The sequence below is a fragment of the Heterodontus francisci genome, chromosome 44 (assembly GCF_036365525.1).
Source record: "Heterodontus francisci isolate sHetFra1 chromosome 44, sHetFra1.hap1, whole genome shotgun sequence".
In the NCBI taxonomy this organism is placed as follows: Eukaryota; Metazoa; Chordata; class Chondrichthyes; order Heterodontiformes; family Heterodontidae; genus Heterodontus; species Heterodontus francisci.
The window spans coordinates 16,654,065-16,678,971 of record NC_090414.1 but is presented as its reverse complement, the minus strand read 5'-3'; the positions used below and the strand labels follow the sequence as shown (position 1 = coordinate 16,678,971).

Sequence of the window (24,907 nt, the reverse complement as noted above, 5' to 3'; positions counted from 1 at the left end):
GGAGCTAGTTTAGATGGGGTGTAGTCTGTGGATTACGATAATAGGGCTAGTTTAGACAGGGTGTAGTCCATGGATTACGGTAATGGAGCTAGTTTAGACAGGGTGCAGTCCATGGATTACGGTAATGGAGCTAGTTTAGACAGGGTGCAGTCCATGGATTACGGTAATGGAGCTAGTTTAGACAGGGTGTAGTCTGTGGATTACGATAATAGGGCTAGTTTAGACAGGGACAATCGTCCATGGATATTTTAGACGGGGCAGCAGTCCATGGATTACAGTAACAGGACAGTAATGATCACGGGTGCAAGTGTCTTTGTACAAACAGTGCAAGAGCGAGCAAGCTGGGACACGGCGATTTCAAACACACAGACTGGATCACATTCAGGAGCTGGAGCTGGATAGCTACGACCGCCCGCAGCGGATTATTGCCATTCGACGCACAGCAAGCTCGGCTGCAAGCGAGACCCACCTCTCAGCTGGTCCGTGTTACACAGAAATTTAAACCCTGCGACAGAACGGAAGGAGAGTTTTCAGGAAGGTTCAGGCGACAGAGCGGAAAGTGCAGAAGGCTGAAGGCCGCGCAGTCAGGCTTGACTTAAGGCAGTAGTTACTTCTATTTCCCAATTCTTAATTTTTAAGCTTGTAATTGAGAGATTTACCAAAGCAATCAACCATAAGTGACAATTCCTGTCATAATTGCATAATCCGCCCACTCAGGGGGCAATATCAGGTTTCTGAGGACTGGGTGAACATCAGTGCAATACCGTCTTCTAGGTGAAGATCTAACGATTTAGCCTGCATGGTAACATGACAACAAGTGACGGGACATGCTGATGGATGTTTGCAAGGCAGCAGCAACTTGTCTGCTCCCCCTTTGAGGGAATTAAGATAGCCGTCAATCCAGACAAGATGGCCACCAATCAGACAAAATGGCCTCCACTCCAGACGAGATGGCCTCCAATCCGGACAAGATGTCTGCCAATCCAGCCAAGATGGCCTCCAATCCAGCCAAGGCTGCTGCCAATCCAGGCAAGATGGCCACCAATCAGACAAAATGGCCACCAACCCAGCCAAGATGGCCACCAATCAGACAAAATGGCCACCAACCCAGCCAAGATGGCCACCAATCAGACAAAATGGCCACCAACCCAGCCAAGATGGCCTCCAATCCAGACAAGATGGCCGCCGTCTAAGTATAGTAAGACTTGCATTTCTAAGGCATCATTCACGACTACCGGACGTCCCAAAGTGCTCTACAGCCAATGCAGTTCTGATGAAGTGTCGTCACTGTTGCAATTTAGGAAACACGGCAGCCATTCCTTGCGCACAGCAAGCTCCCACAAACAGCAACGTGATAAGGACCTGATAATCTGTCTTTAGTGTTGTTGATTGGGGGATAAAATATTGGGCCCCGGGATACCGGGAAGAACTACCCCCCCCCCCCCCCCCCAACCGTCCGCCTGCTCTTCTTCCAATAGTGGCCGTGGGATCTTTTACACCCACCTGAGAGGGCAGACGGGGGCCTCGGTTTAACATCTCATCCAAAAGACGAAATTTAGAATCCAGACAAGATGGGTACCATTCCAGTCCACACAGACTCTGCTAAGCTCTTTGTTTCTCTCTGTACTTGCCATTGTATTAAAGATGCAGGCAAACCCCCGATAGCTCAGTTAGTAAAGGCACTGGCCATCATGATACAGAGAGCACGAGCCTCCCAGGTCTAGTCTGCGATGGGGCTCTCACTGCCACTGAGCTAAGGAAGAGGGTAGTTCTGTGTACATTTCAAGATAAATTGATCTGTTTGAGAATGCCACAAACTCTAGGACCAGGGGGTAACATTAGGGGCACAGACACAGAGAGTGGAACAGAGAGGCAGCGAGAGCAGATCGTGCAGGGAAAAGCGGAGGAGGAATATTAGATAGCTACTGGAGGGTTTGCGATTCGGGAGGGATCAGTAAACGTGGAATGGCCAGGTAGACGGCCCGTCCTGCACTGTCCCGCCTTCCAGTCTGTGCCGGGTGAGAAGCGGACAGAGCTTGGCGGCAGTACACCCCTCACTCGGTCGAATAGCTGGCTGACGCTCCCCGTGGGTGCGAGCCCCACCCCAGAGACTCGAGCTCACAACGCGGACTGACAGTCCCCGTGACGCTACTGAGGGAGTGCTGCACTGACTTTCTCGTGACTCAGTCTCTCCGGCCCAGCTGCAACCCATTGGTTGACACAACGGTGTCGATAAGACACTCTGGGAGGGAAGGGACAAGATACGAAGACGAGGAGGACAACGCACTCAAATACAAGCTATACAAGTGAACATTTGCTTCGAGTGGGTGGTTTCCCGGTCTGGTTTCTCGCTCACCTTTCATCCTGCCTGCTTTGTCATCCTGCCGTACCTTCTTCTCGTCCCCCTCCTCCTCCTCCTCGCTTTCCTCAGCAAAGTCCTCCAGGTTGCCGATATCGGCTTGCTTCACGCTCATAAGGCTGGCCAGACTCTGCATGTCCTCGTCCCTGTGAGGGAGAGGGGGTGACAGGTGAACTCAGAGTGAGGAAATCCCAAGTCAGTTAAGAGTACAGCGGACACAAGATCAGGGATAAGATAAGACCATCCCTCCCTCTACTGTATCAGTATCAGTACCCAGGGAGTGCCACACTGTTGGAGGTGCTGTGTGTCAGATGACACATTAAACCAAGATCTGCCCTCTCGGGTGGATGTAAAAGATCCCACGGTCACAATTGGAAGGAGAGTAGTGGAGGGGGGGTGGGGGGGGGGGGTTCCCAGTGTCCCGGGGCCAATATTTATCCCTCAACCCAACATCACCAAAAAAAATCACAATGCTGTTTGTGGGATCTTGCTGTGCGAAATTTAGCTGCCGTGTTTCTGACATCATGGCATTACGGGATGCCCTTAGGTTGTGAAAGGCGCTATATAAATGCAATTTTTTTCTTTTAAGAACAGGTAGCTGCCAACCTGGAGGCAAACTGGGGGTCAGGAACCCGAGTCGGTCCCAGAGTAGCTGCGAGGCGGGGTGGGGTGGGGGTGGCGGAGTGGGTAGCTGGGGCGCCCGAGCTACGGCAGTCGGACCTAGAAACCAGAGACTCACGTTGCACGTCCTTCTCGGAGGAAGACGCAGGAGAGGGAGAACTGCAGCGTGGCGCAGACGACTTTGACAGAGAGGGGTTTGAGCTTGAGCTTGACGTCGGTCACGGTGGGCATGGGGCTGGCGTACTTCTTCATGTTGACATCGACAGATGCCAGTACCTTACGATGGCCTTTGGTTTCCTGAGGAAGAGCATAATTTTTTTTTTCCAGTTTAATGAAGGGAAAGTGGGGCACGAGTTTCGAAACACAAATCGCACACACAACTCCGCTCATTTTTAATTCCCTCTGTGTAATATGCCTTGTTCCTTTGGTGTAGGAACGATTGTAAGATTCACAGAACTCCAAAGAAAATGTGGGTTTTTATTAGGATATATATATTACACCATGGTCATGTGTGATGCGCCATCACTTCCTCCAGTGATCTTCCCTTGCAGTCTCTTAAGGTGGTGCTCTCTTAAGGTCCTCCCACAACAGTCTGTTCCTTTCCTTGAAGGCAGGTCTCGCACTTCCTCAGGGGTGCCAATGAAACATTTCTGACGTGCTGTCGCTATAACCGAGTTAATTCATTCATGGGATGTGGGCGTCGCTGGCCAGGCCAGCGTTTATTGCCCGTCCCTTAATCGCCCTTGCGAAGGTGGTTGGTGAGCCGCCTTCTTGAACCGCTGCAGTCCGTGTGGGGTAGGTACACCCACAGTGCTGTTAGGGAGGGAGTTCCAGGATTTTGACCCAGCGACAGTGAAGGAACGGCCGATATAGTTCCAAGTCAGGATGGTGTGGGGCTCGGAGGGGAACTTGCAGGTGGTGGTGTCCCCATGCGTCTGCTGCCCTTGTCCTTCTGGGTGGTAAAGATCGCGGGTTTGGAAGGTGCTGTCGAAGGAGCCTTGGCGAGTTGCTGCAGTGCATCTTGTAGATGGTACACACTGCTGCCACTGTGCGTCGGTGGTGGAGGGAGTGAATGTTGATGGGGTGCCGATCAAGCGGGCTGCTTTGTCCTGGAGCAATCGCGGCAGCCAACTGGCACCCAGACAGATGCCTCGAACAGCAAACTGGTAAGTAACAGTTAAACTAGCTTTAGCAATGTCGGTTGAGAGGTATACATATTGGCCAGGACACTGGCAAAACTGGTTCAAAAATGTCCTTCAGGCAAGGGAGCTTTGCACCTGTATTCCGGTCTCGGCCTACACGTGACTCCAGTCCCACACCCTGTGGCTGACTCGAATACAAGGATACTCCACCCACAACCTGAGAACACGCCACAAAAAGAGAGAGTGAGTCTGGATAGAAAGACAAGAGCTTGGTGTCTGTTGAGGTGCACTTGAGTCACCGAGTCAGGTGGTTGGGGAGGAGGTTGGGGTTGGGGGGGGGGGGGGGGGGTGGGGAGTTCTCCCCGGTGTCCTGGGGCCAATATTTAACTCTCAACCAACATCACTAAAAAAAAAACAGATGAGCTGAGTCATTATCATGTTGTTTGTGGGATTGTAATGGGGGATAGTATAGTTACGGGACAGACACTGTGCTCTGTGGCAAGGATCGAGAGTCCTGAATGCTCTGTTGCCTATCTGGTACCAGGGTTCGGGATATCTCATCTAGGCTGCAGAGGAACTTGGAGTGGGAGGGGAAAGATCCAGTTGTCGTGGTCCACGTAGGTACCAACCATATGGGTAGAATGAGGTTAGAGGTTCTGCTGAGGGAATACAAGCAGCTAGGGGCTAAATTTTTTTTTTTAAACGAACCGAAAAGGGCAATAATCTCCGGATTACTACCTGAGCCACGAGCTAATCGGCACAGGGTCAGAGCAAGATTAAAGAGGTAAATGCCTGGCTCAAAGATCGGTGTGGGAGAAACGGGTTCGAACTCGTGGGACATTGGCTCCAGTACTGGGGAAGGAGGGAGCTGTTCTGATGGGACGGGCTCCACCTGAATCATGCAGGGACCAGAGTCCTGGCGAATCGCACAACTAGGGCTGTAGATAGGGTTTTAAACTAAATAGTGGGGGTGGGGGGGGGGGGGGGGGGAGGGTTCAGTTGCATGGAAAAACAGGAAGTTAAAGGAGAAGGTAGGAGTGCAGGTTAGTGGTGAGGCTGATAGTTACCAAACTGCAAGAAGTTAAACCAGAAGAGAGAAATAATAAACAAGCGAATAAAGCATCAGTGCTGAGGGACAGGTTAGGGGGTATAGCCCAAATAAGAGTTCCATATACAAATGCACGGAGTGTAAGGAATAAACTAGATGAGCTGCAGGCGCAAATTCAAATGGAAGATTATGATGTGGTGGCCATTGTGGAGACGTGGCTGCAGGATGGTCGGGACTGGGAACTAAATATACCTGGTTATAAAGTTTACAGGAGGGACAGGGAAAATGGCAGAGGGGGTGGAGTAGACGTACTGATTAGAAATAATATCACCTCATTGGTAAGGGAGGATATAATGAGGGGGAAAGCATCCAGTGGAGACATTATGGGTAGAATTGAGGAACAGAAAAGGATCTAAAACTGTAATAGGTGTTGTGTAGAGACCCCCTGGTAGCAGTTCTGAGGTGTTAGATTGTATAAATGCACAAATTAGGCAAGTGTGTAACAAAGGCAGAGTAGTATTAATGGGGGATTTTAACTTACTCATAGATTGGGAGAGGCAGACTAGCACCTGTCAGAAAGGTAGTGAATTTCTGGAATGTGTCTGGGATAGTTTCCGACAGCAATATGTCCTAGATGTAACAAGGGGACAGGCAATATTAGATTTAGTTATGAGTAATGAACCAAATTTAATTAGTAGCCTAACTGTGCGTGAACATTTATCAAATAGTGATCATAACATGATCGAATTCAAGGTAGCGTTTGAAAGTGAAAAGCATGAATCAGCTACTAGAATTTTAGACTTGGGTAAGGCTGACTTTAACGGGATGAGACAGAGACTGTCCACGGTAAACTGGGTGGATCTGTTAATGGGTCAAATGACTGAAGAACTGTGGAGAATATTTAAAGAAACATTTAACGGAATACAAAGCTGGTATATACCCCAGAGAGGAAAAAGCTCCACTTCATAGAAAAAACAGTCATGGACAACTGAAGAGATTAGGGATAGCATAACATCCAGCCGTGAATGATGGTGGACAATTAAACAACTAACTGGAGGAGGTGGCTCCACAAATATCCCCATCCTCAATGATGGGGGAGCCCAGCACATCAGTGCAAAAGATAAGGCTGAAGCATCTGCAACAATCTTCAGCCAGAAGTGCCGAGTTGATGATCCATCTCGGCCTTCTCCTGAAGTCCCCAGCATCACAGACTTCAGCCAATTCGATTCACTCTGCATGATATCAAGAAATGACTGAAGGCACTGAATACTGCAAAGGCTATGAGCCCTGACAATATTCCGGCAATAGTACTGAAGACCTGTGCTCCAGAACTCGTAGCCAAGCTGTTCCAGTACAGCTACAACACTGGCATCTACCCTGCAATGTGGAAAATTGCCCAGGTATGTCCTGTACACAAAAAGCAGGACAAGTCCAAACCGGCCAATTACCACCCCATCAGCCGACTCTCAATCATCAGGAAAGTGATGGAAGGTGTCATCAACAGTGCCATCAAGCGGCACTTGCTTAGCAATAACCTGCTCAGTGACGCTCAATTTGGGTTCCGCCAGGGCCACTCAGTTCCAGACCTCATTACAGCCTCGGTACAAACATGGACAAAAGAGCTGAACTCAGGAGGTGAGGTGAGAGTGACTGCCCTTGACATCAAGGCAGCATTTGACCGAGTATGGCATCAAGGAGCCCTAGCAAAACTGAGGTCAATGGGAATCAGGGGAAAAACTCTCCGCTGGCTGGAGTCATACCGAGCGCAAAGGAAGATGGTTGTGGTTGTTGGAGGTCAATCATCTGAGCTCCAGGACATCACTGCAGGAGTTCCTCAGGGTCGTGTCCTCGGCCCAACCAGCTTCAGCTGCTTCATCAATGACCTTCCATCATAAGGTCAGAAGTGGGGATGTTCGCTGATGATTGCACAATGTTCAGCACCATTCGTCACTCCTCAGATACTGAAGCAGTCCGTGTAGAAATGCAGCAAGACCTGGACAATATCCAGGCTTGGGCTGATAAAGTGGCAAGTAACATTCGCACCACACAAGTGCCAGGCAATGACCATCTCCAACAAGAGAGAATCTAACCATCTCCCCTTGACATTCAACGGCATTACCATCGCTGAATCCCCCACTATCAACATCCTATTGGCTACCATTAACCAGAAACTGAACTGGAGTAGCCATATAAATACCGTGGCTACAAGAGCAGGTCAGAGGCTAGGAATCCTGAGGCGAGTAACTCACCTCCTCACCACCTACAGCTCCAACAACACTCAAGAAGTTCGACACCATCCAGGACAAAGCAGCCCGCTTGACTGGCACACCATCTACAAACATTCACTCACTCCACCACCGACGCACAGTGGCAGCAGTGTGTACCATCTACAAGATGCACTGCAGCAATGCACCAAGACTCCTTAGACAGCACCTTCCAAACTCGCAACCTCTACCAACTATAAGGACAAGGGCAGCAAATACATGGGAACACCACCACCTGCAAGTTCCCCTCCAAGTCACACACCATCCTGACTTGGAACTATATCGCCGTTCCTTCACTGTCGCTGGGTCAAAATCCTGGAACTCCCTTCCTAACAGCACTGTGGGTGTACCTACCCCACATGGACTGCAGCGGTTCAAGAAGTCAGCTCACCACCACCTTCTCAAGGGCAATTAGGGATGGGTCACAAATGCTGGCCTGGCCAGCGACGCCCACATCCCACGAATGAATAAAAAAAAAGGTAGTGGACAGGGGAATGTCTATGGATGTTATTTATATGGACTTCCAGAAGGCATTTGATAAAGTCCCACATAAGAGACTGTTAACTAAGGTAGAAGCCCATGGAGTTGAGGGCAAATTATTGACATGGTTAGAAAGTTGGTTGAGTGGTAGGCGACAGAGAGTGGGGATAATGGGTAAGTACTCCGATTGGCAGGATGTAACTAGTGGTGTCCCACAGGGATCTGTGTTGGGGCCTCAATTATTCACATTATTCATTAACGACTTGGATGATGGCAGAGTAAGTCATATATCCAAATTTGCTGATGATACAAAGTTAGGCGGGATTGTAAACAGTCTAGATGATAGCATAAAATTGCAAAGAGATATTGACAGACTAGGTGAGTGGGTAAAACTGTGGCAGGCTCGAGGGGCTGAATGGCCTCCTCCTGTTCCTATCTTGCTGTGTGCAAACTGGCTGCCGTGTTTCTGCCATGGCAACAGCGACTGCACTTTGAATGAATTTCATTGGCTGCAAATCGCAGTGAGGAATTCGATGCTCACCTGCGGGCACAGCTGGAATATCAGCCTTTGGACCCCTGTGCGGGTGGACAAGTTGAAAACTGGCCAGCTGTCACAGTATCTTACAACACGGGAGGGGGAGGGGGGGGTTAGGGGGCGGGGGGGGGGGGAGGCCATTCGGCCCATTGTGTCTGGGCCGGCTCTTTGAAAGAGCTATCCAATTCGGCCCCCACTCCCCTGCAAATTCTTCCTTTCCAAGTATCTATCCAATTCCCTTTTGAAAGTTACGTTTGAATCTGCTTCCACCGCCCTTTGCCAATTATCTAAATTCTGGTTACCGACCCTTCTGCCACTGGAAACCTTCTCCCCATCAATCAAAACACCTCATGATTGTTGAACACAATACGTTACTGTGGGCCTCACGTTTTCTATAACAAACGTCCATTCCTTATCTTCAAACTCCTCGGCAAGGGGATCCTATAAAAGAAACAACAAACCAGGGTTAGGGGTGCACATCAGTTTTTACAATGTCCACATTTCGGGAGCGACGGAATGGGCACCTCTGGGATCAAATGCGACCCAGACTGTGGGGATAACACCCTCTGAGGTCCGACAAGAAAGGGTCGCGTCTGACTTTGGGCGGTCGCAGCCCAGTCGCAAGAGCGCATCGTCCCACAAATCATAATCACCCTGATTATGCACTTGCTAGCACTAATCCTACTGAGAGAGGATACAAGATGGAGACGGGGAGAATGGAACGTTTTCACTCCAGTGCAGCAGGGAGCAGTCTATTCGGGGGGAAGCGGGTGCAAGGAATATTGTTGGAGGAGTGTCGAGGAAGATTTACTCGGTAGCTAACCCCTTTTTTTTATTCCCTTTTTATGTATGTTATGCCGAGGGGGCCTTTATTCCTCAGGCCCCCTTTATATACACTTTAAAAAATAACTTAATTAAAATCGAATAACTAAAACAAAAACTCAAATTAAAATGCCATTCTCGGCGTCGACAATGCACTCCAGTCCCTGCGGTGCCCACCGGTCGCGGAAGGCCTCAAGCGTACCGGCGGACACCGCATGCTCCTTTTCCAGGGACACCCGGGCGCGAACGTAACCGCGGAAGAGGGGCAGGCAATCGGGGAGGACGGACCCCACAACGGCCCGCAACCTGGACCTGTGAATTGCCACCTTGGCCAGGCCCAGGAGCAGACTGACGAGGAGATCCTCTCCCCGGCCCAAGCCCCTCCGCACCGGGTGCCCAAAGATCAGGAGCATGGGACTGAAGTGCAGTCATAACTTGAGGAGCAGCCCCTTTAAATATGCAAACAGAGACTGCAACCTCACACACTCCATATATACCTGGAACACGGACTCGTCCAGGCTGCAGAAATTACAGGCGGCCTGGGAGTTTGTGAACCTACTTAAAAGTCTATTGCACGGGACTGCTCTGTGCAGCACCCTCCATCCCAGGTCCCCGATGTAAAGGGGGAAGACTCCCGCGTAGAGAGACCTCCACCGGGGTTTCACCTCGCCGCCAGATGGCAACGCGGACCGCCAGGGCGTGTCCGGCCGGCTGACGAGGGCGAGGAAGTGGAGAGTGTGCAGGAGCAGCCCGTACAGGAAACCCCTCCGCGCCGATTGGAATGGCACGGAGGGCATTTCCGAGAGGCGGCTCGTGTTGTGTGGGACCAGCTCCCGAGGAGGGTTTCGGGGCCTGGGTCCGATGAGCAGTTCCGGCCGAGCGGGAGTCAGCTCGGCCGGGATCGCTCCGCACTCCCGAGCCCCCTCGTGACCCAATGTGAGGGGCGTCACGGGGGATTTGGCTACTCCTCTGCCCCCTGGTCCATCCCCAGAGTCGGCCGCCTGGACAGCAGAGGCGCTCTTCTCCACTGGTGGGGAAGTGCCCTGACTGGAGGCGACCATGATCCAGACTCGGAATAGATCCCGGTCAAAGACAGGTAACTTCCTCAGAGAGGCGCAGCTAACGGTCTCCGCCGGGAGCTGCGTGTCGTCTTGAAGGCAGTGCACCAGCGGAAAAAATACATCGCCAGCGCACACCATCTGGGAGGACGCTCGATGTACAGGTATCTCTGCAGGGTCCGAAGGCGGAGAGTCGCAGCCTGGGTGCGGACGCACACCAGCGACTGGCCGCCCTCCTCAATCGGGAGACTCAGGACCGCGGCAGAGACCCAGTGTGTCCTCTTGCCCCAGAAGAAATTGACGAGTTTCTTCTGGATCTTGGTGGCAAATACAGGGGGCGGGGCCAAAGTGACCAACCGGTACCACAGCATCTTGGCCACCAGTTGGTTTATGACCGGCGCTCGGCCCCTGTAGGGAAGCACTCGGAGCAGTCCTGTCCAGCGCCCCAGCCGAGTGGTGACTTTTGCCTCCAACTCCTGCCAGCTCGCTGGACTAATCCGGAGAGAACAACGCACTGTAATAAGTACGGACCAGGAGGCTCATTCCCTCCGGATCCGTGATGGAGGATCCATCGTCGGCCAGCAGCTCAATGAGTTGCTTACGGACCCCCCGCCATCTTTCCAGCGAGTAGAAGAAGGGTGAGGCGCAGTCCAAATCTTCCAGGATCTGGATCCGCGACCTCATGTACGCACCTCGGGAGTCTACGAGCTGCAGGTTTCTCAGCGCGCCCTTCTTCTTGTACGCCTGCCACAGAGCCGGGTCCGCGACGGCATGACCGAGGCGGGACTCCAAGTCAAGCACCTCCCTCTCTAGGTGCCCGATCTCCCTTCCTAACAGCACTGTGGGTCTACCTACCCCACACGGACTGCAGCGGTTCAAGAAGGTAGCTCACCACCACCTTCTCAAGGGGCAATTAGGGGATGGGCAATAAATGCTGGCCTGGCCAGCGAGGCCCACATCCCAGGAATGAATAAAAAAAAAAGCTGCAGTCCTGTTTGAAAGAGGAGAGATCCACGGAACCTTCCAGAACACACGGGGAGATTGAAAACTAAAACACTGCTTTGTTTATACTCAAATATTCAGCACATTCCACACAAGGCTCTGAGCAAAGGCAGAAAGGGATCAGATGTGGAAGGTTTTAAATATCCCTGATGAATCTCCGACTGTGTTTACAGCCAGTGAGTCACCCCTCCATTTGCCAGTCTCTTTGAGAAACTGGTTCATCCTCTGTCGGGGGCCTCGGTTTGACGGCGCCTCCGACAGTGCTGCACTCCCGCAATGCTGGCACTGGGAGTGTTGGCCTAAGATTACAGACTCGAGACTCGGGAGTGGGGCTCGAACCCACAAACTTCTGACTCGGCAGTGAGGGAGAGAGCACAGAGGCGGAGCTATCCCCCGTTGCTAGGTGGGGGGAGGTGAGTGGTACCGGTACCTTGTAGAGGGTGACAGAGATTTCAACGTTTTCTGGCACGGGCCACACGACCATCCCGCGGTACGGATTCTTGATTCCTGGCTGCCAACTGTGAGGCTGCAAGAGATCCACGAAAAAAAAATGTAATTATTGAAAAGAAACCCACAGCAGAAAGACAAACACTCCACCTGGCATTCTCCTAAATGCATCGAATCTGCAGCACAGAACCAGGCCATTCGGCCCATCTGCTCCGTGCTGGTGTTGATACTCCACACGAGCCTCCTCCCCCACACCCCCTTCATCTCCCCCACCTCCATCAACACATTCCTCTATTCCTTTCTCCCTCATGTGTTTATCCAGCTTCCCCTTAAATGTATCGATACTATTCACTTCGACCACTCCCTGTGGGAGCGAGTTCCACATTCTCCCCACTCTCTGGGGAAAGGAGTTTCTCCTGAATTCCCCATTGAATTTATTAGTGACTATCGTATATTGATGGCCCCGAGTTCTGGTCTCGCCCGCAAGTGGAAACACCTTCTCTACGTCTACCCGATCGAAGCCCCTTGCATAATCTTAAAGACCTCTATAAGGTCACCCCCTCAGAATTCCCTCTCTGTTAGACAGGGAATTGAATTGAGCTATTGGGATTCCTTCCTGTGGGGTGAATTTGGCAACTGCCAAAAGCAACGTAGGTTATATCGGGAGCTGAGTGTGTGTGTGGGAATCTCCGAAACAGACCCCCGTCCAATCAGTGTGTGTGCGTGTATGTATCACAGACCCCTGTCCCATCACTCTGTGCGTGTGTGTGTATGTATCACAGACCCCTGTCCCATCACTCCATGTGTGTGTATCACAGACACAGACCCCTGTCCCATCACTCGGTGTGTGTGTGTGTATCACAGACACAGACCCCTGTCCCATCACTGTGTGTGTGTGTGTGTGTGTGTATGTATCACAGACACCTGTCCCATCACTCTGTGCGTGTGTGTGTGTGTGTATCACAGACCCCTGCCCCATCACTCTGTATGTGTGTGTGTGTGTATCACAGACCCCTGTCCCATCACTGTGTGTGTGTGTGTGTGTGTGTGTGTGTGTGTGTGTATCACAGACACCTGCCCCATCACTCTGTGCGTGTGTGTGTGTATCACAGACACCTGCGCCATCACTCTGTGCGTGTGTGTGTATCACAGACCCCTGCCCCATCACTCTGTGTGTGTGTGTGTGTGTATCACAGACTCCTGTCCCATCACTCTGTGCGTGTGTGTGTGTGTGTGTGTGTGTGTGTGTGTGTATCACAGACACAGACCCCTGTCCCATCACTCCGTGTGCGTGTGTGTGTGTATCACAGACACAGACCCCTGTCCCATCACTCCATGTGTGTGTGTTTGTGTGTGTGTGTGTGTGTGTGTATCACAGACCCCTGTCCCATCACTGTGTGTGTGTGTGTATCACAGACCCCTGTCCCATCACTCTGTGTGTGTGTGTGTGTGTGTATCACAGACCCCTGTCCCATCACTCTGTGCGTGTGTGTGTATATCACAGACCCCTGTCCCATCACTCTGTGTGTGTATATATATCACAGTCACTGACTCCTGTACTTCATTGGCTGTAAAGAGGTTTGGGATGTCTTGAGGTTGTGAGAGGCTCAATCTGCTGCTCCTTCTGGTCAGACCCTATCGAAATAACTGTGTTCAGTTCCGGGCCCCACACCTCGGGAAGGATATATTGGTCCTGGAGGGGGTGCAGTGCAGATTCACCAGAATGATACCGGGGCTGAAAGGGTTAAATTACGAGGACAGGTTTGTACAGACTGGGCTTGTATTCCCTCGAGTATCGAAAATTAAGGGGGGGTGATTCTAATCGAGGGGTTTAAGTTGATTAAAGTATTCGATAGGGTCAATAGAGAGAAACTATTTCCTCTGGTGGGGAGGGAGTCCAGAACAAGGGGGCAGAACCTTAAACGTAGAGCCAGGGCTGTTCAGGGGTGATGTCAGAAAGCACTTCTTCACACAAAGGTGGGGGGGGGTGGGGGTGGAAATCGGGAACTCCTGCCTGCAAATCGCTATTAAGGTTGGAGGGTCAATAAAAACTTTCAAACCTGAGATTGATAGATTTTTGATGGGTAAGGGGATCACGGGTTACAGACCAAGGCAGGGAGATGTAGTTGGGGTACAGATCAGCCATGATCTAATAGAATGGCAGAACAGTCTCGAGGGGCTGAATGGCCTCCTCTGCATGTTCCCCTGATCTGTCCACACCAGAAGAATTGTGACCAGTTCTGGTCAACAAGACACAAGGAAGAGATTCAAACCCTGGCGGGCAGTACAGAGAAGATGCAGAGGGGCTGATCTCCAGGAACAGAGTCTATAATGGAAACCTCTTGTGTAAACATGTCACGCTGTAGTTACATCCTCTTACCAGTAGAGGCGCTGCAGTGGCCCTCCCACCCCCCCCCAAACTAGGCAGACACCAAAATGATGATGTGGCAAGTTTAAACGGGCATCAGAAGTCGCCACGGGATCCTTTACATCCACCCGGGAGTGTAGACAGGGCCTTGGTGTCGCGTCTCATCTGAAAGACGGCACCTCTGACAGTGCAGCACTCCCACAGTGCTGGCGCTGGGAGTGTCATGGCCTGGATTTTATGCTCAAGTTTCTGGAGTTGGACTCGAATCCACAACATAGTGACAGTGCTCCCCACCGCCACGCTCTCAGCCTCTGCTATTATTCTGGTGAATCTTCACTGCACCCTCCTCCAAGGCCTAGACATCCTTTCTTGAGGAGCGGAGAACTGAACACAGTTCTTCCAGAAGCAGACCGAAGCCTTTTCTCCAGGACTTGGGAAGAGATTCAGTTTGGAATTGCAGCTGCTCTTTGCTGCCTTACAGGAGGTGGCAACGCCTTCAGTGTAAAGGCACACACCCACTTTCTCTTTCACCGACCAGTATAAATTATAAACGCTGCTATGTACAGACCGACTGTTCATTTCTTCACACCAGTTACAGTTAGGCACTCAGCTCCTCACTGCATCTGCACAGCAGGAGTTTAATAAAGGACAGCAAGCTTGGAAAGAGAAAAGGGGCTGAGTCAGACCAGGGAGTAGTGACAAGGTGAAACAAAGTGTATTGCTGGAAAATGAACATCAGTACACAGTGCCATGACAGTAAGCAATCAGTCCCTCTCCACTGTCGTCCAGCTGGGTGGGACTGCTCTCACCCCTGGTTACATTCTTATCTAACCGGAGCCAGAGAATCACTTGCAATGGCTTCTCTTCCTGCTCCCACACCGTTACCTCTGGTGTCCCCCCAAGGATCTATCCTTGTCCCCCTCCTATTTCTCATCGACATGCTGCCCCTCGGCGACATCAGCATCAGTTTTCACATGTACACTGACGACACCCAGCTCGACCTCACCCCCACCTCTCTCCACTCCTCCACTGTAGCCAAATTATCAGACTGTTTATCCAACACCCAGTATCGGATGAGTAGAAATCTCCTCCAATTAAATATTGGGAAGACTGAAGCCATTGTTTTCGGTCCCCACTCCAAACTCCGTTCCCTAGCTACCGACTTCATCCCTCTCCCTGGCAGCAGTCCGATGCTGACCCAGTCTGATCACAACCTTGGGGTCATATTTTGACCTCAGGATGAGCTTCCGACCACATATCCGTGCCATCGCTAAGACCACCTCTGTAACTTCGCCACCTCCCCCCCCTACCCCCGTCTCAGCTCCATCTGCTGCTGAAACCCTCATCCAAGCCTTCGTTACCTCTAGACTTGACCATTCTAACGCACTCCTGGCTGGTCTCCCACATTCTACCGTCCGTAAACCCTCATCCAAAACTCTGCTGCCCATCGTGTCCTAACTCGCACCGAGTCCCGTTCACCCATCACCCCCCTGTACTCGCTGACCTACACTGGCTCCCGGTCAGGCAACGCCTCAATTTTAAAACCCTCATCCTCGATTTCAGATCCCTCCATAGCTTCCTCACCCTCCCCCCCCCCCCCTATCTCCGTCACCTCCTCCAGCCCCCACAACCCTCCGAGATCTCTGCGCTCCTCCAATTCCACCCTCTTGTCCATCCCCCCGATTCCCATCGCTCCACCATTGGCGGCCGTGCCTTCAGCTGCCTGGGGGGCCCTGAGCTCCGGAATTCCCTCCCTAAACCTCTCCGTCCCTCTCTCTCTCTCTCTCTCTCTCCTCCTTTAAGACGCTCCTTCAGACTGACCTCCTTGACCGAGCTTTTGGTCACCTGTCCCTAATAACCCCTGGCTCGGGGTCAAATGTTGCTGTGAAGTGCCTTGGGAAGTGTCACTGCATTAGTGATAAATTGTTGTTGTTGTTTACCTGCTGTATACTGCCCACGGACAGGAGCTGACACTGAGAGGTCACCCTTTCACACATACCTTTGAACAAACCCGCCTGTTCCGCCGAGTCCAGACCACAATGAGTTTGTCCGGTTGCCTGTGACGACAAGAAGACACAGCCATTACTCCCCATGTCAAACTCTCAGGAGCCAATTGGCCATCGGGGGGGGAGCAATCCCCGCACCCCTACCCCCAACATCTTCACCCCTCTCACTGGAGATGCTGACTCGGGAGGGAGCAATCCATTATTCAAGAAGGGTAGCAGGGATAAATCAGGTAATTACAGGCCGGTGAGTCTAACATCAGTGGTTGGGAAACTATTGGAAAAAATTCTGAGGGACAGGATTAATCTCCACTTGGAGAGGCAGGGATTAATCAGGGATAGTCAGCATGGCTTTGTCAGGGGGAGATCGTGTCTAACAAACTTCATTGAATTTTTCAAGGAGGTGACTAGATGTGTAGATGAGGGTAAAGCAGTTGATGTAGTCTACATGGACTTCAGTAAGGCTTTTGATAAGGTCCCGCATGGGAGATTGTTTACGAAGGGATCCAGGGAAATTTGGCAAATTGGATCCAAAATTGGCTTAGTGGCAGGAGGCAGAGGGTGCTGGTCGAGGGTTGTTTTTGCGAGTGGAAGCCTGTGACCAGTGGTGTACCGCAGGGATCGGTGCTGGGACCCTTGCTGTTTGTAGTGTACATTAATGATTTAGATGTGAATATAGGAGGTATGATTAGTAAGTTTGCAGATGACACGAAAATTGGTGGTGTTGTAAATAGTGAGGAGGAAAGCCTTAGATTACCGGATGATATAGATGGGCTGGTAAGATGGGCGGAGCAGTGGCAAATGGAATTTAATCCTGAGAAGTGTGAGGTGATGCATTTTGGGAGGACTAACAAGGCAAGGGAACATACAATGGATGGTAGGACCATAGGAAGTACAGAGGGTCAGAGGGACCTTGGTGTACTTGTCCATAGATCACTGAAGGCAGCAGCACAGGTAGATAAGGTGGTTAGGAAGGCAGATGGGATACTTGCCTTTCTTAGCCAAGGCATAAGAGCAGGGAGGTTTTGATGGAGCTGTATAAAACGCTAGTTAGGCCACAGTTAGAGTGCTGTGTAAAGTTTCGGTCACCATACTATCGGAAGTGATTGCACTGGAGAGGGTGCAGAGGAGATTCACCAGGATGATGCCTAGGCTGGAGCATTTCAGCTATGAAGAGAGACTGGATAGGCTCGGGTTGTTTTCCTTGGAGCAGAGAAGGCTGAGGGGGGACCTGATTGAGGTATACATAATTATGAGGGGCATGGATAGGGTAGATAGGAAGAAACTTTTTCCCTCAGTGGAGGGGTCATTAACCGAGGGGCATAGATTTAAGGGAAAGGACAGGAGGTTTAGAGGGGATTTGAGGAAAAAGATTTTCGGAACACACTACCTGAAGGGGTGGTAGAGGCAGGGACCCTCAAAACATTTAAGAAGTATTTAGATGAGCACTTGAAATGCCATAGCATACAAGGCTACGGGCTAAGTGCTGGAAAATGGGATTAGAACAGTTAGGTGCTTGATGGCCAGCACAGACACGATGGGCCGAAGGGCCTGTTTCTGTGCTGTATAACTCTATGACTCCAATCCCCATACCCCAACCCCAGCATCTTCACCCCTCTCGCTGGAGGTGCTGACTCTTAAAAGAAAGACTTGCATTTATATCGCATCTTCCACAGGCGCAGGATGCCTCAAAGCACTTTACAGCCAATGAAGGGCCTTTTCAAGTTGGTTGAGGGATAAATATTGGCCCCAGGACACCAGTGGGGGGAGTGGGGTGGGGGGAGCGGGAGAACTCCCCCCTGCTCTTCTCCCAATAGCGGCTGCGGATCATTTACATCTGCCTGAGGGGGAAGACGGGGCCTCGGTTTATGGTCTCATCCGAAAGCCAGCACCTCCGACACTGCAGCATTCCCTCAGTACCGGCACCGGGAGTGTCGGCCTGGGTAGGAGTGCGACTCGAACCCACGACCTCCTGAGGCGAGGGAGATCGGTAGTAGGGGCTACGGTAATGGAAGCTCTTCTTTCTCACCAGGCAGGAAGAACCTGTGTTGGTGGAGATCGGAGGAAGTGGAAACGTGGAGGTAAGGGGGAGGGCCCTGCAGCCCTCGGAAAGGCCTACGACCTCTCGCTGGTCAGCGCTCGGCCTGAGAAATGGCCAACCCAGTGAAAAACCGCCCAAGGTGGGCAGGGAACCATCCTGAACAGGAGTCCGAGGAGAGCAGGGCCGGAAAGCAAAGGACTGGCAGCTCGAATGGTCGGCTTAGAGTGTAATCGACTGGGCAAACGGAGCAGGCTCCAAATGAGGCCTAGCTCACCATAGGCATTTTGTTTCCCTGACGAAGCTCCCCTCCCCCCCGCACTCAGCCAAAGGCTGTCACCCCGCCATTTGAAAGGCCGCAGGGAATGCAGGAATTAAGAAGGGATTCTACAGCAGTCAGTTCAGAGCTCAGTTTTAGCTCTCACCCTGAGCCCTGTCTATTTTAGTTGACAATGCACACAGCCACCGTCCCCCGCCCCCTCTCCCTGTAAAGGGAGCTCGCCCGAGTCACATGGCTTCCTGGAATGGCTGTGGTTATTTTACACCACACGACCTGTTTATCACGACATCACAGCCTTGGGATTGTAGAAAACGCCTCGTTCCACCCTCAGCCTTTTCTTCACTTCAAACCTCCTCTGGACGTGGATCACTGGCAAGGCCAGCATTTATTGTAGAGAAATTTAGGCCCATAATTGCCCTGTGTAGCCCTTTTGATACAACTGGGTGTCTCCCTCGGCCACGTCAGAGGGCATTTAAGAGTCACGTTGGTGTGGGAAAGGAGTCACATATAGGCTCGACTGCCGAAGGACGGCAGATTTCCCTCCCTAGGTTCGTGAACCAGATGGGCTTTTCTCATGGTAATCTGACAGCTTCATGCTCACTCTCACTGAGACGAGCTTTTTGCGAATAGATTTCTTAAACTGAATTCAACAAAGCCGGGACCGATATCCTTGCAGGGCCGTCTACTGGCGCTACTGGGGAGGGCTTAAATTAACTTGGCAGGGGTGTGAGAACCAGGAGGCAAATATCAGAGAGGAAAAAAAAACAAGGTAGACAAAGAACTGGGAGGGACAGATAGCATTAGAATATGAGGGTCAGAGTAAGAGGGAATGTAATAAGATCTAAATTACGTTTACCGTGCACATATGCGAATGCATGGAGCATGGTGAATAAGGTTAGCGAGCTGCAGATAGCCAAGTGGGAATACAATGTCATGGCACATTATGGAGGCCCGGCTCAAGAAAAGGGCAGGACTGGGCACTAAATATTCCTGGATACAAGGCGTTCAGGAAAAATGGGGAGGGAAAGAAAGGAGGAGGGGCGGCAGTATTGATTAGGGAGGACATTACAGTGCTGGAGAGAGAGAATCAAGGACAGAATCTATTTGGTTAAAGCTAAGAAACAATGGAGGGCTCATTACACTACTGTGTGTATTCCATCAACCACCAATTAGTGGGAAAGCTAAAGAGGAACAAATTCACAAGGAAATTAACAAAGTGGTGCAAAAACGATAGAATAGTTCTCATAGGGGGCTTTAATTATCCTCCTATAGACTGGGATAGTAATAATGTAAAGGGCAGAGAGGGGGAAGTCTTTCTAGTGTGTGTTCAGGAGAATTTTCTAGATCGGTATGTTTCCAACCCAACGAGGAAGGAGGCATTGCTGGATTTGGTTCAGCGGAACGAGGTGGGTTAAGTGGATCAAGCTTCACTCTGGGAACATTTAGGGAACAGTGATCATAATATCATAAGGTTTAGGTTGGCTACGGAAAAGGACGAGGAGCAATCGAGAGTAAAAATAATTAATCGGGGGAGAGACAACTTCAACAGGGCGAGAACGGACCTGGCCCAGGTAAATTGGAACTAAAGGTCAGCAGGCAAAACTGTAACGGAATGATGGGCTGCCTTCAAAGAGGAGAAAGTTGGGGTATAGTCGAGGTACATTCCCACGAGGGAGTAAGGTAGGACAAACAAAGCCAGAGCTCCCGGGATGATGACAAGAGATAGAGAGTAAGAAAATGGGGGTGTATGACAGATGTCCGGTGGATAATACAAGTGAGAGACAGTTTGAATACAGAAGGGTCAGAGGGGAGGTGAAAAGAGAAATAAGAGAAGCAAAGAGAGAGTGAGAAGAGACTGGCAGCTAACATAAAAGGGAATCCAAAAGTCTTCTATAGGCATATAAATAGTAAAAGTGTGGTAAAGGGAGGAATGGGGCCAATTAGGGACCAAAAAGGGGATCTACAGAAGGAAAAAGAGGGTATAGCTGAGGTACTAAGTGAGTACTTTGCATCTGTCTTTATCAAGGAAGATGCTGTCAAAGTCATAGTGAAAGAGGAGGTAGTTGAGACACTGGATGGGCTAAAGATTGACAAAGAGGATATATTAGAAAGGCTGGCTGTACTTAAAGCTGGTATATCAGCAGGACCGGGTGAGATGCATCCACAGATACTGAAGGAAGTGAGGGTGGAAATTGAGAGAGTACTGACCATAATCTTCCAATCCTCCTTAGATACCGGGGTGGTGCCAGAGGACTGGAGAATCGCAAATGTTACACCCTTGTTCAAAAAGGGTGTAAGGATAAACCCAGCAGGCCAGTCAGTTTAACCTCGGTGGTGAGAAAGCTTTTAGAAACAATAATCTGGGCAAAATTAACAGTCACTTGGACAAGTGTGGATTAATTAAGGAAAGCCAGCACAGATCTGTTAAGGGAAAATCATGTTTAACTAACTTGCTTGAGTTTTTTGATGAGGTAACAGAGAAGGTTGATGAGGGTAATGTGGTTGATGTGGTGTACCTGGACTTCCAAAAGGTGTTTGATAAAGTGCCACATAACAGGCTTGTCAGCAAAGTTAAAGCCCATGGAATACAAGGGACAGTGGATGGATATGAAGTTGGCTGAGTGACAGGAAAGAGAGAGGAGTGGTGAACAGTTGTTTTTTTGGACTGGAGGAAGGTATACAGTGGGGTTCCCCAGGGGTCGATATGAGGAACCACTTATATTAATGAGCTAGCCTTGGGGTGCGCCGGTCACAACTTCAAAATTTGCAGATGACACGAAGCTTGGAGGTATTGTGAACTGTGAGGAGGATAGTGATAGACTTCAAGAGGATATAGACAGACTGGTGGAATGGGCAGACAGGTGGCAGATGAAGTTTAATGCAGAGAAACGTGAAGTGATTAATTTTGGTAGGAAGAATAAGGAGAGGCAATATGAAATAAAGGATACAATTCTAAAGCAGATGCAGGAGCAGAGGGACCTGGGGGTATATATACATAAATCATTGAAGGTGACAGGGCAGGTAGAGAAAGTGGTTAAGAAAGGATATGGGATCCTGGGCTTTATAAATAGAGACATAGAGTACAGGAACCCATATGATGAACCTGTATAAAACACTAGTTCGTCCTCAACTGGAGTATTGTGTCCAATTCTGGGCACCACACTTTCGGAAGGATGTTACGGCTTTAGAGAGGGTTCAGAAAGGATTCATGAGAATGTTTCCAGGGATGAGGAACTTCAGTTACGTGGATAGATTGGAGAAGCTGGGGTTGAGAGGAGATTTGATCGAGGTGTTCAAAATCAGGAGGGGTCTGGACGGAGTAGACAGAGAGAAACTGTTCCCATTGGTGGAAGAATCAAGAACCAGAGGGCACCGATTCAAGGTGATTGGTCAAAGAACCAAAGACGGCATGTGGAAAACATTTTTAATGCAGCGAGGGGTTAGGATCTGGAATGCACTGCCTGAGAGTGTGGTGGAGGCAGGTTCAGTCGAGGCTTTCCAAAGGGAATTGGGGACGCGATGGGCTGAATGCCCTTCTTCTGTTACTGTAACCGTTCAATGATTCTATGAAATTCTCAAACTTCCCAGGATGGGATTTAACTCACGTTCCCTGGATCATTAGACCAGGCACCTGGATTACTTGTGCCCTGGGAGTGTTTGATGGGGACAGTGTAGAGGGAGCTTTACTCTGTATCTAACCCCTTTTTTTTGCAGCCTTTATACCCCAAGCCCCTTTTATTTTTGTCCAGGGAACCTTTATTCTTCAGGCCCCCCCCCCCCACTTTATTAAAAACAGGTAAAAGAAACAAAACTCAAATTAAAATGCAATTTTCAGCATCTATCATGCGCTCTGGTCCCTGCGGTGCCCACCGGTCGCGGAAGGCCTCAGGCGTACCGGCGGACACCGCATGCTCCTTCTCCAGGGACACCCGGGCGCGAATGTAACTTCAGAAAAGGGGCAGGCAATCAGGGCGGACGGACCCCTCAATGGCCTGCAGCCTGGACCTGTGAATTGCCACCTTGGCCAGGCCCAGGAGCAGACCGACGAGGAGATCCTCCTCCCGGCCCAAGCCCCTCCGCACCGGGTGCCCAAAGATCAGGAGCGTGGGACTGAAGTGCAGCCAGAACTTGAGGAGCAGCCCCTTCAGATACTCAAAGAGGGGCTGCAACCTCGGACATTCCATATATACATGGAACACGGACTCGTCCAGGCCGCAGAAAGTACAGGCAGCCTGAGCGTCAGTTATTTTTCTTTCCACCTGTTGGTCTGTCCCCAGATCCAGCCGCCCGGACAGCCGGGACCTTCTCCTCCGCCGGCGGGGGAGCGCCCTGACTGGAGGCGACCATGTTCCAGACTCAGAATAGATCCCGGTAAAAGACAGGCAACTCCCTCAGAGAGGCGCGGCTAACGGACTCCACCGGGAGCTGCATGTCGTCTTGAAGGCAGTGACACCGCGGAAAAAATACGTCGCCAGCGCACACCATCTAGGAGGCTGCTCGACGTACAGGTATCTCTGCAGGGTCCGAAGGCAGAGAGTCGCAGCCTGGGTGCGGACGCACACCAGTGACTGACCGCACTCCTCGATCGGGAGACTCAGGACCACGGCAGGGACCCAGTGTTGTCTCTTCCTCCAGAAGAAATCGACGAACTTCTTCTGGATCTTGGTGGCGAATACAGGGGGCGGGGCCGAAGTGACCAACCAGTACCACAACATGGAGGCCACCAGTCGGTTTATGACCAGCGCTCGGCCCCTGTAGGAAAGCACTTGGAGCAGTCCTGTCCAGCGCCCCAGCCGAGTGGGTGACTTTCACCTCCAACTCCTGCCAGTTTGCTGGCCAGGCTCCCTCAGCGAGGCTAAAGTAGGCTCCCAGATAGAGGAGATGTGCGGTACTCTATGCAAATGGCGTGAACTCCTCCGGCAGGGAGTCCACCCGCCACTGACCCACCAGGAGTCCAGAACATTTCTCCCAATTGATCCTAGCGGAGGACATGCCAGAAAACATCTGCTGGCAGTCGCGCATCCTCCGCAAGTCAACGGGATCTGTGACCGCGAGGAGCACGTCATCGGCGTAAGCAAAGAGGACGACCCGCATGGCCAGCTCGCGCAGAGCCAAACCCGCCAACCTCCTGCGAAGCAGGCACAGGAAGGGCTCCACGCAGATGGTATACAATTGACTTGCCTCAGTACTGCCCCTCTGACAGTGCAGCGCTCCCTGAGTACTGGCACTGCGGTCGGGGGGGGGGGGGGGGCGGGGGGGGGGGGGTTGGCCTGGTTTGTGGCCTCAAGTCTTTGTAGTGTAACTCAAAAGTGTGTGAGAGAGAGAAATAGAGATGGAGATGGAGAAATAGATAGAGAGAGCGAGAGATAGAGAGAGCGAGAGACAGAGAGAGATGGAGACAGAGAGAGATGGAGACAGAGAGAGATGGAGACAGAGAGAGATGGAGACAGAGAGAGATGGAGACAGAGAGAGAGGGAGACAGAGAGAGAGGGAGACAGAGAGAGAGGGAGACAGAGAGAGAGGGAGAGAGAGAGAGGGAGAGAGAGAGAGAGGGAGACAGAGAGAGAGGGAGACAGAGAGGGAGAGATAGATAGAGAGACAGAGACAGAGAGAGACAGAGAGAGACAGAGACAGAGAGAGACAGAGACAGAGAGAGACAGAGACAGAGAGAGACAGAGAGAGTGAGAGTGAGAGAGTGAGAGAGATATAGAGATAGCCACTGAACCACAGGCCAACTGAAGGCAGGAAATGACTACACGATGAAGGCTGACCTTTGCTCATTGGTACCTCACTTAGCTCTCAGTGGAGTCGGCTGGTGGTAACCTGAGCCCAGGGCAGCCCTGATCAATTCAGCGATCGATAAATCAAAGTCCTTTTCAAAACCCTCAATAAACAACACCTATATTACGGCTCTTTATGAGAATAGACGGACAACGACAGCCCCTTTTCAACACGTTGTTTGCTGGTTCAGAGCAGGAGGTCTCTGTGGCTCAGTTGGTAACTCCCACCTCTAGACAGGGAGTGCCAGTGTAAATTTTGTGCTCAAATCTCTGGAATGTGTCTTGAACCCACAGCCCTCTGAGTCAGAGATGGGAGAGAGAGGGAGTGCTCCAACTGAGCCACAGCTGACACCGTACAACTGCATTCATGTAGCACCTGTAATATAGTAAAATGACTGAAGGTGCTTCTCTAGACAAAATGTTTGACCCCCCGCCACCCGAGCCACGTAAGGAGATATTAGGGACAGGCGACCAAAATCTCGGTCAAAGAGGTCGGTTTTAAGGAGCGTCTTAAAGGAGGAGAGAGAGAGAGAGAGGGGGAGAGGTTTAGGGAGGGAATTCCAGAGCTTAGGGACCCCTAGGCAGCTGAAGGCTCGGCCGCCAATGGTGGAGCGATGGGAACCGGGGGATGGACAGGAGGGCGGAATTGGAGGAGCGCAG

General features: G+C 51.1%; 1 protein-coding gene across 1 annotated transcript in view; it reads right to left on the bottom strand.

Moving 5' to 3' along the window:
* LOC137355921 (EH domain-binding protein 1-like) overlaps positions 1-24,907 on the bottom strand; it is a 107,378-nt gene that overhangs the window by 68,677 nt on the left and 13,794 nt on the right. The window contains 5 exon segments of the mRNA XM_068021585.1: positions 2,357-2,505; positions 3,099-3,277; positions 8,837-8,890; positions 11,762-11,857; positions 16,146-16,203. Of these exon segments, the coding sequence (XP_067877686.1) occupies positions 2,357-2,505; positions 3,099-3,277; positions 8,837-8,890; positions 11,762-11,857; positions 16,146-16,203 (536 nt within the window).